This window comes from Bombina bombina, chromosome 3, assembly GCF_027579735.1.
Source record: "Bombina bombina isolate aBomBom1 chromosome 3, aBomBom1.pri, whole genome shotgun sequence".
In the NCBI taxonomy this organism is placed as follows: domain Eukaryota; kingdom Metazoa; phylum Chordata; class Amphibia; order Anura; family Bombinatoridae; genus Bombina; species Bombina bombina.
Genome location: NC_069501.1, coordinates 322,525,236 through 322,537,844, shown reverse-complemented (window position 1 = coordinate 322,537,844; position 12,609 = coordinate 322,525,236). Strand labels below are relative to the sequence as shown.

At 40.4% G+C, this 12,609-nt stretch overlaps 1 protein-coding gene across 2 annotated transcripts in view; it reads left to right on the top strand.

Annotated features, from left to right (window-relative positions):
• The window catches only part of ASMTL (acetylserotonin O-methyltransferase like), a 365,075-nt gene that overhangs the window by 160,803 nt on the left and 191,663 nt on the right, over positions 1-12,609 (top strand). For both annotated transcript variants that reach the window (XM_053706428.1, XM_053706427.1), the window contains exon 7: positions 8,597-8,711. In XM_053706428.1, coding sequence (XP_053562403.1) covers positions 8,597-8,711 — 115 coding nt within the window. The remainder of the gene's footprint in view (positions 1-8,596; positions 8,712-12,609) is intronic.

Here is a 12,609-nt window from a genome sequence, read left to right as displayed (position 1 = left end):
AGACTGGACTTACACACTTGTAAATTAGATAGGGGGTGTAAGCAAATGGCTGTGGGATGCACACAGAAATTATACAATGGAGCTGATAACAATTATACAGAAAAAGTCATAAATTCAAACATCAGAGGAAATGCATACCAGTGTGTTGAAAAAACATTAAAGGGACGTGGGATAACAACCAGGGCAAGAAATGCAGAGAAGGAAATGCATACCTGTGGAGAGAAGAGATGATGAATAGTTAGAACAATGCTTCATGTTGTTAGTAGAGCATTCTAGATGATAGCATTATGGATTTAACTCCAGTTCTTAACTCGGCCACTTATAATTCAGAGCCAAGGCTTCAGAGCCAGATCTCAGCTGTATATAGTAGTAAAATTAGGGTTTGTTTCCCATTCTTCCATTGTCCAGGTTTTGTTCAACTCCCGTTCCCATTTTAGTATAAATGCGGTCTTAGTGTTTCCACCCTCACCATTAAAAATGGAATATAGTTTAGAAATTGTGTTATGTGAACCTTGTTTATCTAAGTAGATTGTTTCAAATTTAGTTTTGGATGGATTTGTCTCCCTACCCAGAACCTCCCCGTATGTGTATTGGAGGCCCCCAGCTCAGCATATTGTTCTAGTGTGATAGGTTGGTTTTGTCTAAGAGCGTCTGCTATTCTATAGAGCCCCTTATTGGACCATTTGTGTGTGACGATTTTGTCAATTGAGGATCCTAATGTGACCAGTGGTGTTAGCAGGGATTTAGGACTAATTAAAGAAAATTTGCGGGTTAGTAAGTCTCAAAGTCTGACGGTATGCTCTATAGCTATAAATATTTTTTCTCTACGGAGTCTGTTTTGCCTAGGGACCCATAGGAGGGAAACTATCGGATCTATTTCAATCATATTGGATTCCATCTCACCCCATTGTTTAGTACTATTAGGGGTACTCCAATGTAGTGTCTGTGCCATCCTAGCTGCAAAAAAAATATGACACCAAGTTAGGCACTCCTACTCCTCCCTCTTTCCTGCTACTTCAGAATTATTATTGTTTCAAAAGATAGATAATCCCTTTATTACCCATTCCCCAGTTTATATTCCCCCCGGTTATATTAATACACTTTTATACCTCTGTGGTTACCTTGTATCTAAGCCTCTGCAGACTGCCCAGACTGTCAGTTCTTTTGACAGACTTGTATTTTAGCCAGTCAGTGCTAACTCATTTGTAAAAATCCACAGGAGTGAGCACAAACACTGTCTATCTGTGAAAAACTTTCCAAATTCACTGAGATGAGGTAGCATTCAAGGGCTTAGAAATGAACACATAAGCCTACCTAGGTTTATCTTTCAACAAAGAATACCAGAGAACAAAGCAAATTTGATGATAAAAGTAAACTGGAAAGCTAATTAAAATTGCATGTCCTATCTGAATCTTAAAAGTTTAATTTTGACTAGACTGTCCCTTTAAGTTATGTGAATATCTGTTATCTATTTATTTTTCATTATTTAGGTAATATTCCAAATGTATAGATAATGATAAATTAAGTATTTTTTATCACTGTAAATATTTAGTCATTTAGATTTTTTTAAGTGTGAATGTTCTAGTAAGGTGAAGCCATGTTTGTTACAATTTGTATAGTTTTTGCCTGGAAAAAAAATGACTTACAATTACAACATTAGCTTCAAGTTAAATTTTATAAACAGACAACACTTTGAATATATATAAAGAGACACTAAAGAAAAATATTTCAATGTTGTAGGTGCCCCGTGGCTGCAAACGCTGTATCTTGGTTGAGTTGGGTACTGTAGATTAAAATTTCAATTTCTAACAGGAAGACTACACATTAAGTACAGTCACCTTTGGACATGTAATGCACTGTGAATGTATTCTCCTAAATGTTAATCAACTCTGACTTTGTATACGCATTGTAATTAACCAATAACTGGGCAGTGGCACAGCACCCTCTCTGTCACTGCATTTTTGGTTAACACATAGCACACTTGTTTTTCCTCATTAAAAGGACCATTAAATACAGCAGATTTGCATAATCAACAAAAGGTCAGAGGTTGATCGAAGAGGACGGGATGGGGAGTATTTCACGATAAGAGAGGAAATATAGTTGGGAGTTAGACTGTTTAGTGCTTTGTAAGTTAGGGTTAATACTTTAAACTGTATTCTGGAGTGTATGGGGAGCCAGTGTAGAGACTGGCAGAGCGGAGTCGCTGATGTAGATCGGCGACTTAGGTGGATGATTCTAGCTGAAGCATTCATAATAGATTGGAGGGAGGAGAGGCAGTGTTTTGGACGGCCATTTAGGAGCAGGTTGCAGTAATCAATGAGTGACAAAATGAGGGAATAATTAAGCATTTTTGTCATTTTTTGAGTAAGGAAGGGACGGATTCTGGAAATGTTGCGTATGTGTGAACGGCAGGATTTGGTAAGCGCTTGTATATGTGGGTTGAATGTGAGCTTTGAGTCTAGTGTGACCCCAAAACAGTGAACCTGGGGTGAGGTGTTGAGAATAGAGTCTCCAACTGTCAGAAAAATGTCAGGTGTTGGATGTCTCGAAGAGGGGGGAATAAGAAGCAGCTCAGTTTTGGACAGATTGAGTTGGAGGTAGTGTGAAGACATCCAAGAGTAAATTGCAGAGAGTCAGTTGGAAATCTGGTTGAGTAAAGAGGGAGAGATATCAGGAGAGGAAAGATAGTTTTGGGTATCATCAGCATATAAGTGGTACTGGAATCCAAAGGAGGCTATAAGTTTTCCAAGGGAGGATGTATAGAGAGCGAAAAGCAAGGGACCCAAGACAGAGCCTTGCGGTACTCCAACTGAGAGAGGCATAGGATCGCAAAATATGCCAAATGAATGTAGTATTTTTAGGAGGAGAGGATGGTCGACTGTGTCAAAAGCAGCCAATAGGTCAAGAAGAATTAGTAAGGAGTAGTGGCCTTCTGCTTTAGCTGATAACAGGTAATTTGTTACTTTAGCAAGAGCAGTTTGTTGAGTGTTTAGGGCAGAAACCAGATTGTAGTGGATCAAGTAAAGAGTTAGTTGTGAGAAATTGAGTTAGCCGATTGTAAACAAGTCGTTCCAATAATTTTGAAGCAAAGGGGGAAGTAAGGAGACCAGTCGATAGTTAGGAGTTGAGGGTTCAAGCGAGGGGGTGCAGGCGGACGTAGAAGGGAGTTAAAGGTTGAGAAAAGCTCAGGATAAGAGAAATAAACAAAAGGGACGTCAGAGTAATTTTTGTTCCTTTCAAAATTTCAAGGGAAATCCTTCCACTTCTTCTTCCAAGCAGGAGCAGTCCAAACCTTCCTGGAGACCCAATCAGTCTTGGAACAAGGGAAAACAATCCAAAAAGCCTGCTATTGAATCAAAGACAGCATGAAGGGCCTGCCCCCGATCCAGGACCGGATTTTGTGGGGGGTAGACTTTCCTTCTTCACTCAGGCTTGCGTTCGAGATGTTCAGGATCCCTGGGCGGTGGACATCGTGTCCCAGGGATACAAACTAGAGTCAAGAATTTTCCTCCCAGGGGCAGGTTTCTGCTTTCAACGACATCTGTAGACCAGACAAAAAGAGAGGCGTTCTTACACTGTGTACGGGACCTCTCCAACCTGGGATTGATAGTTCCTGTTCCGATGCAGGAGCGGAGTTTGGGGCTCTATTCCAATCTGTTCATGGTTCCCAAAAAGGAAGGAACCTTCAGACCAATTTTAGACCTCAAGAGTCTGAACAAATTCCTCAGTGTACCGTCCTTCAAGATGGAAACTATTTGTTCCATTCTTCCTTTAATCCAAGAGGGTCAATTTATGACTACCGTGGATTTAAAGGACGCGTACCTGCATGTTCCTATCCACAGGGACCATCACAAGTTTCTAAGGTTTGCTTTTCTAGACAAACACTTCCAGTTTGTGGCTCTTCCATTCGGCCTTGCCACAGCTCCCAGAATTATCTCAAAGGTTCTGGGATCCCTGTTGGTGATGCTCCGATTGCGAGGCATTGCAGTGGCGCCTTATCTGGACGACATTTTGGTCCAGGCGCCATCTTTTCATCAAGCAAGATCCCACACGGAAATGTTATCTTTCCTGCGATCTCACGGATGGAAGGTAAATTTGAGAAAGTTCCTTAGTTTAAAATACAAAGGTAATTTTCTTGGGAACCATAATAGATTCCTTATCAATGAAGATTTTTCTGACAGAAGTCAGGAAATCAAAGATTTTCGATTCTTGCCTAGTGCTTCAGTCCTCTCCCCGGCCATCACTGGCTCAGTGCATGGAGGTAATCGTTCTGATGGTAGCGGCAATGGACATCATCCTGTTCGCCCGTTTCTACCTCAGACCTCTGCAGTTAAACATGCTCAGTCAGTGGAATGGAGATTATGCAGATCTGTCTCCGCGAATACAGCTAGCGCAGGAGACGAGGGATTCTCTTTTTTGATGGTTGTCTCAGGATCATCTCTCCCAGGGAACCTGCATTCACAGACCCTCTTGGGTGATTGTGACAACAGATGCCAGTCTTCTGGGATGGGGAGCAGTCTGGGGCTCTCCAAAGGCTCAGGGAACTTGGAGTCTGTTCTGCCCATAAACATTCTGGAGCTGAGAGCAATCTTCAATGCTCTTCTGGCCTGGCCCCAGTTAGCCTCGGCCCGGTTCATCAGGTTCCAGTCGGACAACATAACTTCTGTGGCTTACAACAGCCATCAGGGAGGAACGCGGAGTTCCTTGGCCATGACAGAAGTAGCCAAGATAATTCAGTGGGCGGAGACCCACAATTGCTGTCTGTCGGCGATCCACATCCCAGGAGTGGACAACTGGGAGGTGGACTTCCTGAGCAAGCAGAGTTTTCACCTGTGGGAGTGGGAACTCCATCCGGAAGTGTTTTTCAGTCTGATTCTCAAATGGGGTAAGCCAGAATTGGATCTCATGGCATCTCGACAGACTGCCAAGCTTCCGAGGTACGGGTCGAGGTCAAGGGACCCTTAGGCTGTACTGATAGACGCCCTAGCAGTCCCTTGGAATTTCAGTCTTGCATACCTATTTCCTCCGTTCGCTCTTCTACCTTGGGTCATTGCTCGAATCAAGCAGGAGAGGCCGTCGGTGATCCTCATTGCACCGGCGTAGCCTCGCAGGATTTGGTATGCAGATTTGGTGGACACGTCATCTTTTCCACCTTGGAGACTTCCGTTGAGGAAGGACCTTCTACTTCAAGGGCCCTTCCTTCATCTAAATCTAGTTTCTCTGAAGCTGACTGCTTGGAGATTGAACGCTTCATTTTATCCAAGCGTGGTTTTTCAGAATCGGTCATTAAAACCATGATTCAGGCTTGTAAACCTGTGACTAGAAAGATTTACCATATGATATGGCGTAAGTATCTGTATTGGTGTGAATCCAAGGGCTACTCATGAAGTAGAGTTAGGATTCCTAAAATTCTGTCCTTTCTCCAAGAAGGTTTGGAGAAGGGATTATCGGTGAGTTCCCTAAAGGATCAAATATCTGCATTGTCTTTTTTTGTTGCATAAACGTCTGGCATAAATACCAGACGTGCAATCGTTTTGTCAGGCCTTGGTCAGGATCAGGCCTGTGTTCAAACCAGTTACTCCTCCCTGGAGTCTTAATTTAGTTCTTAAGGTTCTTCAAGGGGCTTCATTTGAGCCTATGCATTCCTTAGATATTAAGTTGTTATCTTGGAAAGTTTTGTTTCGTGTTGCTATTTCATCTGCTCGTAGAGTGTCAGAGCTCTCGGCATTACAGTATGAGTCTCCCTACCTTATTTTTCATTCGGATAAGGTAGATTTACGTACCAAGTTAGGGTTTCTACCTAAAGTAGTTTCTGACCAGAACATTAATCAGGAGATTGTTGTTCCTTTCTTGTGTCCTAATCCTCCTCCTTAGAAGGAATGGCTTCTGCACAATCTGGATGTGGTTCGTGCACTAAAATTCTATTTACAGGTGACTAAGGATTTTCGTCAGTTTTCTGCTCTGTTTGTGGTATTCTCTGGGAAGTGCAAGGGACAGAAAGCTACGGCTACTTCTCCTTCTTTGTGGCTGAAGATTATTATTCATTTTGCCTATGAAACTGCTGGACAGCAGCCTCCTGAGAGAGTTACGGCTCATTCTACAAGGGCTGTTTCCACTTCCTGGGCATTCAAAAATGAAGTTTCTGTGGAGCAGATTTGCAAGGCTGCAACTTGGTTCTCTCTTCACACTTTTTCAAAATTCGACAAATTTGACACTTTTGCCTCGGCTGAGGATGCTTTTGGGAGAAAGGTTCTTCAAGCAGTGGTGCCTTTTGTTTAGGTTCCCTGTCTTGTCCCTCCCTTATAATCTGTGTACTCTAGCTTGGGTATTGATTCCCAATAGTAATTAGATTATCCATGGACTCATCGTGCCATTAGAAAGAAAACAAAATTTATGCTTACCTGATAAATTTATTTATTTCTTGACACGATGAGTCCACGGCCCGCCCTGTTGTTCAGACAGGTTGTTGGTATGTTATAAACTTCAGACACCTCTGCACCTTGTTGCTTCCTTTCTCTCCTTTACTTCGGTCGAATGACTGGGGTTGGAGGGAAGGGAGGTGATATTTAATAGCTTTGCTATGGTGCTCTTTGCCGCCTCCTGCTGGGCAGGAGCGATATTCCCAATAGTAATTAGATGATCCGTGGACTCATCGTGTCAAGAAAGAAATACATTTATCAGGTAAGCATAAATTTTGTTTTTACTGGATGTTATGCTCCAAGTTAATAATTGAAGAACAATCAGACATCCATAAACAAAATTTAAAAAAAAACATTAGTTTCAAACAAATATCGCTACAACAAAAGTATGGTACAAGTTACACTCAAAATATTTATTAAAATGCTTTAATAGCTTAGAAATTGTACCGACAATTTAAACACGAAAAATATAAAATACTGACCAAAAAGGCTAAACTGTACCGTGCATTACTGCTTAATGCTACGCTTGATAAACTAGCAATGTATAGTAGAGTCCATAAGTATAAATGATTTGCAGAGGTTGGGTAACCAATTCTGTATCAATGATACCTAAAAAGAGATATTCAAAAAGCAAATAAATCCACATATAACTTTTGACAGCCAGTTCATGTCCTTGCATTCTCCTTGAATACCAAAAATGAGCACATATGAGCTTAGGTATCCAAATCACACCTGTCGGGTGGTCTCTCTACGACCAATACCCCATCTCATTTAAACCAATGAGCAAATGTCAACATACAGGAAGACTACCTCATTTAGAAGAACTTAATCCTCCCATTGAGGACAAAATTTATTTTCGCAGAGGGACTCTTCAAGGTGGGGTAATAGCAATCAGAAACTGCAGAAGGCTTAGATAACCGGTACACGCCAGTCAGAAGTGAAAGCGAACAAGATTTATAACTTCCTTGTGCCAGGATAATACAATATAGCATACTGTATATCTAGTATTATTATTATTATTATACTTTATTTATGAAGCGCAAAATATTCCACAGCGCTGTCCATGGATACAATTCATTTAAATAAAACAATGATATAAAATTTGTAAGAGACAGGACAAAATTTACAAACACATACAGGAGGAATTGAGGGCCCTATTCCCGTGGGAACTTACAATCTAGAAGGGTAGGATGTTGAGAAACAGGAGGTGAAGACTGCAAGATTGAGAAAGATATTAATGCAGAGTTAGATGAGGGAAATGTTAGTTAAGTGAAATGAATTTATTATTGAGTTGGGTAGCATTGTACAATACATATGCATATTACAATGAAAATCTTAGAAAAGAGTGTTTCCATTGGAGCAAGTGTTTCTAGGTAAGGACATGCATATGAGCCTCACAATACCTAAAAACCCACAGATATGGCACACAGATATAACACTGGAAGTCAAGGAGAGAGGTGCTTATTAGAAAAAAAAAACAATCTCTGTAGTACTTCTGTAATTGTATTGTTATGTAGTGAAATGCTGTCTTCACAAAAAACCCCGGAATAATTAACTTAATTTTTATATTAGGCAAAAAATAATTTATTACCACATTAATGGATTCATTCAGCTTCCTTCACCAGGTTTCTGTTCAGTTGCTGCAAACTTATATAGTATTCACCCATACATAGAAATGCTTTAATATAGCTAAGGGTTGACAAGTGAAAGGAGCCATGCATGGCTTATGCAGTTTTTAAATTACTTTTAGCTATCTAAAGGCATACATAAAATATAGACCATAAACGCCCTGGGGTGGGGTAGGGAATGCACCAAGTGCTTGTATAGTACGGAGTAAATACAATGAATTTACTGCAAGTAAGGTAAGCAATTGTAGAAGCCAATTTACCAATGGAAAGACACGAGACTAGTACTACACAATCTGCGTGGTTAAAATTGAAAAGCATCACATATAACAGTAAAGATGTTTGTAAAATTGCAAAACAGAATAAACAGTATGTAAGTTACATCTATTAAAATGTACTTTTATTTTTATTAGTCATATTGAATCCTATGCATTGGTGGTTAAATTAACCAGGGGTGTGAAGGCAGGTGAACATAGCAACTGTAATTGGTTGAGTTTATTATCCTAATTTATAATATTTAGATATTAAAATTTTAATATTAATATTTTTTAGCTTTGGATCATGAGCTAGAGACTGTTGTTACTGATTTTTATGAAGAAACCAAGGTCAAGTTTGCTGACTTATCAGAGGACCTCCTGTGGGAATATGTAGACAGTGGAGAACCAATGTAAGTCATTTTATTCATTAAGAATCAGATTTCTCAGAAAGGTTGTTTACATAATTGCATCTATTCTTGAGTCTAATGACAGCAAATGTATGTGTGCATGGGTTATTGTACGTGTGTATGCTATTTAAGAATTACGCAACACAAACCGTCTAATTGGAAGCATCATTCTTACTCAACTGCACAAAGGCTAGGAAGATCAAAAAATGGACATTTAAAAGGACAGGAAACCCCATAATTTTCTTTCATGATTTGGATAGAACATACAATTTTAAACCACTTTCCAATTGACTTCTATTATCAGATTTGCTTAATTCTCTCGTTTTCCTTTGCTGAAGGAATTGCACTACTGTCAGCTAGCTTAACACATCTAGTTAACCAATCACAAGAGAAAAATGTGTGCAGGCACCAATCTGCAGCTTGCTCCCACTAGTGTAAGATATGTGCATATTCTTTTTCAACAAGGGATTCCAAGAGAACAAAGCAAATTTGAAAATAGAAGTCAATTTAAAAGTGTCTTAAAATGACATGCTCTATCTGAATCATTTAAGTTTAATTTTGACTTTCCTAATAAATAAAGATTACTGTAATTCTTATTATTGCACACTTGCTGGGATAGTTAAACACTGTTATAGCGAGGTATGGACTGTGTTCAGACAAAATTGGCAGTGTGCTGCAATTCTGGAGCGGACTTTAACATGTGCTTAAGCCCTTCACTTGGCAATGCTCCAAGTGCTGGTGTCATGACAATTACAGTTGGCATATTGCTGCTTTGGTTACATATTGTTTGCACTTTAACAGTTATTACGAAAGCTGTGATAATGTTTTAAATTGATGATTTCTGCATATATTTAAAATAATAATAATAATTTCTTAAAATTTTGAAATGTACTGTGACATTCCTTCAAGATTGCAAGAAAAGTAATGAATTTGCTTTCTAATTAACACCCAGTTTAATTTACAGTTGATTGTTGCCACCAAGTGGAAAGAAAAGAAAAAAATATTGTTTCTAAGAAAAACATAAAACATACATAGGAAAATGAAAATGTGTCTTGCATTTATAACACAACTAACTTTTTTATAAACAAGCAGGAAATCACATATCACATAATATAAATAAATATTTACAGTACTGTGCAAAAGTCTTAGATTTGTTTTTTTTAGCAAAGTTTTAAAGTGCCAAAAAACATGTTGAGATCTGTGCATATCCTAAAAGGGCTAATTAAGTAAAAATAGCTTGCATAAAAAAATGTTTAAAAATAATTTCCAAAATACGCAAAATTAGTTACAAAGCCTTGCTGTCTGGAGTAGTCTGATTCACCCCCTTATCAGTGCTTAGCATCAGAAACACAGGCATTGTATTTCAACTGAGTTCACTGCTGCTTATTTGCTTCTAGGCATGCTCCAGCAGATAATGAGTGTTGCCTCAAAGCTTCTCGAAAAGCTAGTGAATGCATGCCTTTCCCATTTCCTTACATTAAACTTCCTCATTGACCCGCTGTAATCTGGATTTCGTCCCCATCACTCCACAGAGACAGCAATCATTAAGGTTACCATTTACCTACTTACAGCAAAATCAAAAGGCCACTTCTCTCTGCTCATCTTCCTTGATCTGTCCACAGCCTTTGATACTTTTGACCACCCTCTTTTGCTCCAAACCCTCCAATCCTTCGGCATTTGTGACACAGCCCTTTCGTTGTTCTTTTCCTACCTGTCTAACCGTACCATTAGTGTAGCCTTCTCTTTGGCTTCCTTTGTCTTTTCACCACTTTCTGTTGGGGTACTGCAATGCTCTGTCCTCAGTCCCCTTCTCTTCTCAATCTACACGTCATCATTAGGTTCCCTAATAAAGTCCCACGAGTTCCATTATCATTTCTATGCCAACGACACCCAAATCTACTCTGCATCTATCTCCTTCCTTGCTATCCCGTGTCACTAACTGTCTTTCTCACATCTCTTCCTGGATGTCCTCTCACTACCTTAAGCTAAATCTCTCCAAAACTGAGCTCCTTATTCCCCCCCCCCCCTTCTTCCAAAATCTCCATCCCCAATCTCTCTATAACTGTCAACAACTCCATCCTTACCCCTACCAGCATACCCGATGACTTGGGGTCACATTTGACTCAGATCTTTCTTTCACTCCTCTTTCAGTCCTTGGCTAAATCCTGCTGCTTCGACCTTAAAAACATTTCTAAAATTAGACATTTACTTACACAAGACACAACTAAGATTTTAATCCACTCTCTCATCCTTTACCGCCTAGACTACTGCAATTATGTCCTCTCTGGTCTCCCTAACTGCCGCCTAGCTACTTTACAGTCCATAATGAATGCCTCTGCCAGGCTCATCTTCCTTACACGTCACTCTTCATCTGCTGCACCTCTCTGCCAATCCCTTCACTGGCTTCCTCTTGCCTCCAGGATTAAACACAAAATTCTGACTCTGACATCCAAGGCCCTCAACCGCACTCCTCCCCCCTATATCTCAGACATTGCCTCCATATACTCTCCCTCCTGCCACCTTCGCTCTGCTCATTACCTCCTCCTCTCCTCCTCTATTGTTACCACTTCACATTCCCTTTTACAGGACTTCTCCAGACTGGCTCCCATCTTGTGGAACTCTCTGCCTCGCTTCACAAGATTATCCCCTAGTTTTGAAAGTTTCAAGCGCTCCCTAAAGACTCTACTGTTCAGTGATGCATACAACCTACACTAACCTTTCTTTATACCAGTTCCTCTCCTCCGTTGCTATTCCCTTGAACCCCCTTAGCATGTAGAGCCCAGCTGTTTGTAGATCACCTTCTTAAGAGCTGTGTGCAACTCTTGGCAGGGCCCTCTACTCATTTGATCCCTATAAATGTTTCCTTGTATACTGCCTATGTTTATAGCGCTGCAGAATCTGTTGGTGCTCTACAAATAACTTATAATAATAAAGTCTTGCATTCTACCAAAAGCAAGGTGGCTATAGATACAGCTATAGAGGCCCATTTATCAAGGTCCGTATGGCGCTTGAGGGTCTGTGTTTCTGGCGAGTCTTCAGACTCGCCAAAAACACAAGTTATGGAGCAGCGGTGTAAAGACCGCTGTTCCATAACCCTGTCCATCTGCTCTGATGAGGCGGACAGGAATCGCCACACTACAACCCGATCGAGTACGATCAGGTTGATTGACACCTCCCTGCTGGCGGCCCATTGGCCGCAAGTCTACAGGGGGCGGCGTTGCACCAGCAGCTCTTGTGAGCTGCTGGTGCAATGCTGAATACGGAGAGCGTATTGCACTCCACATTCAGCGATGTCTGTCGGACCTGATCCGCACTGTCAGATCAGGTCTATAGAAGGAATTGTGTGGAAAGAGTTAGAGCTGTACAATTCGGAAACTTGAAAGGGTTAATCGCGAGGCACTGCAGTATTAAATTTGCAGGTAAAATAATTAAAGTACATATTAATATATTTTGTCTCTATCCCAACTTGTTTCATGTCCCTTCAATGACCATCCATATTTATTTTGCGGGCTCTTTATTAAGATATAAACAGAAAATACAGGAAATATGTACACAAAATGTAAAAAAAACCACAATTTCTTCTACTAGATATGACGAGTCCACGGATTCATCCTTACTTGTGGGATATTATCCTCCTGCTAACAGGAAGTGGCAAAGAGCACCACAGCAGAGCGGTCTATATAGCTCCTCCCTTGACTCCACCCCCCCAGTCATTCTCTTTGCCTATACTAAGTAATAGGAAGAGGTAAAGTGAAAGAGGTGATAAAATGATTATTTTCTTCAAGCAAGACTTTTTTATTTTAAATGGTACCGGTGAGTGCTATTTTTTCTCAGGCAGCAGATGAATGAAGATTTCTGCCTGGAGACTGATGATCTTAGCAGTTGTCACTAAGATCCAGAG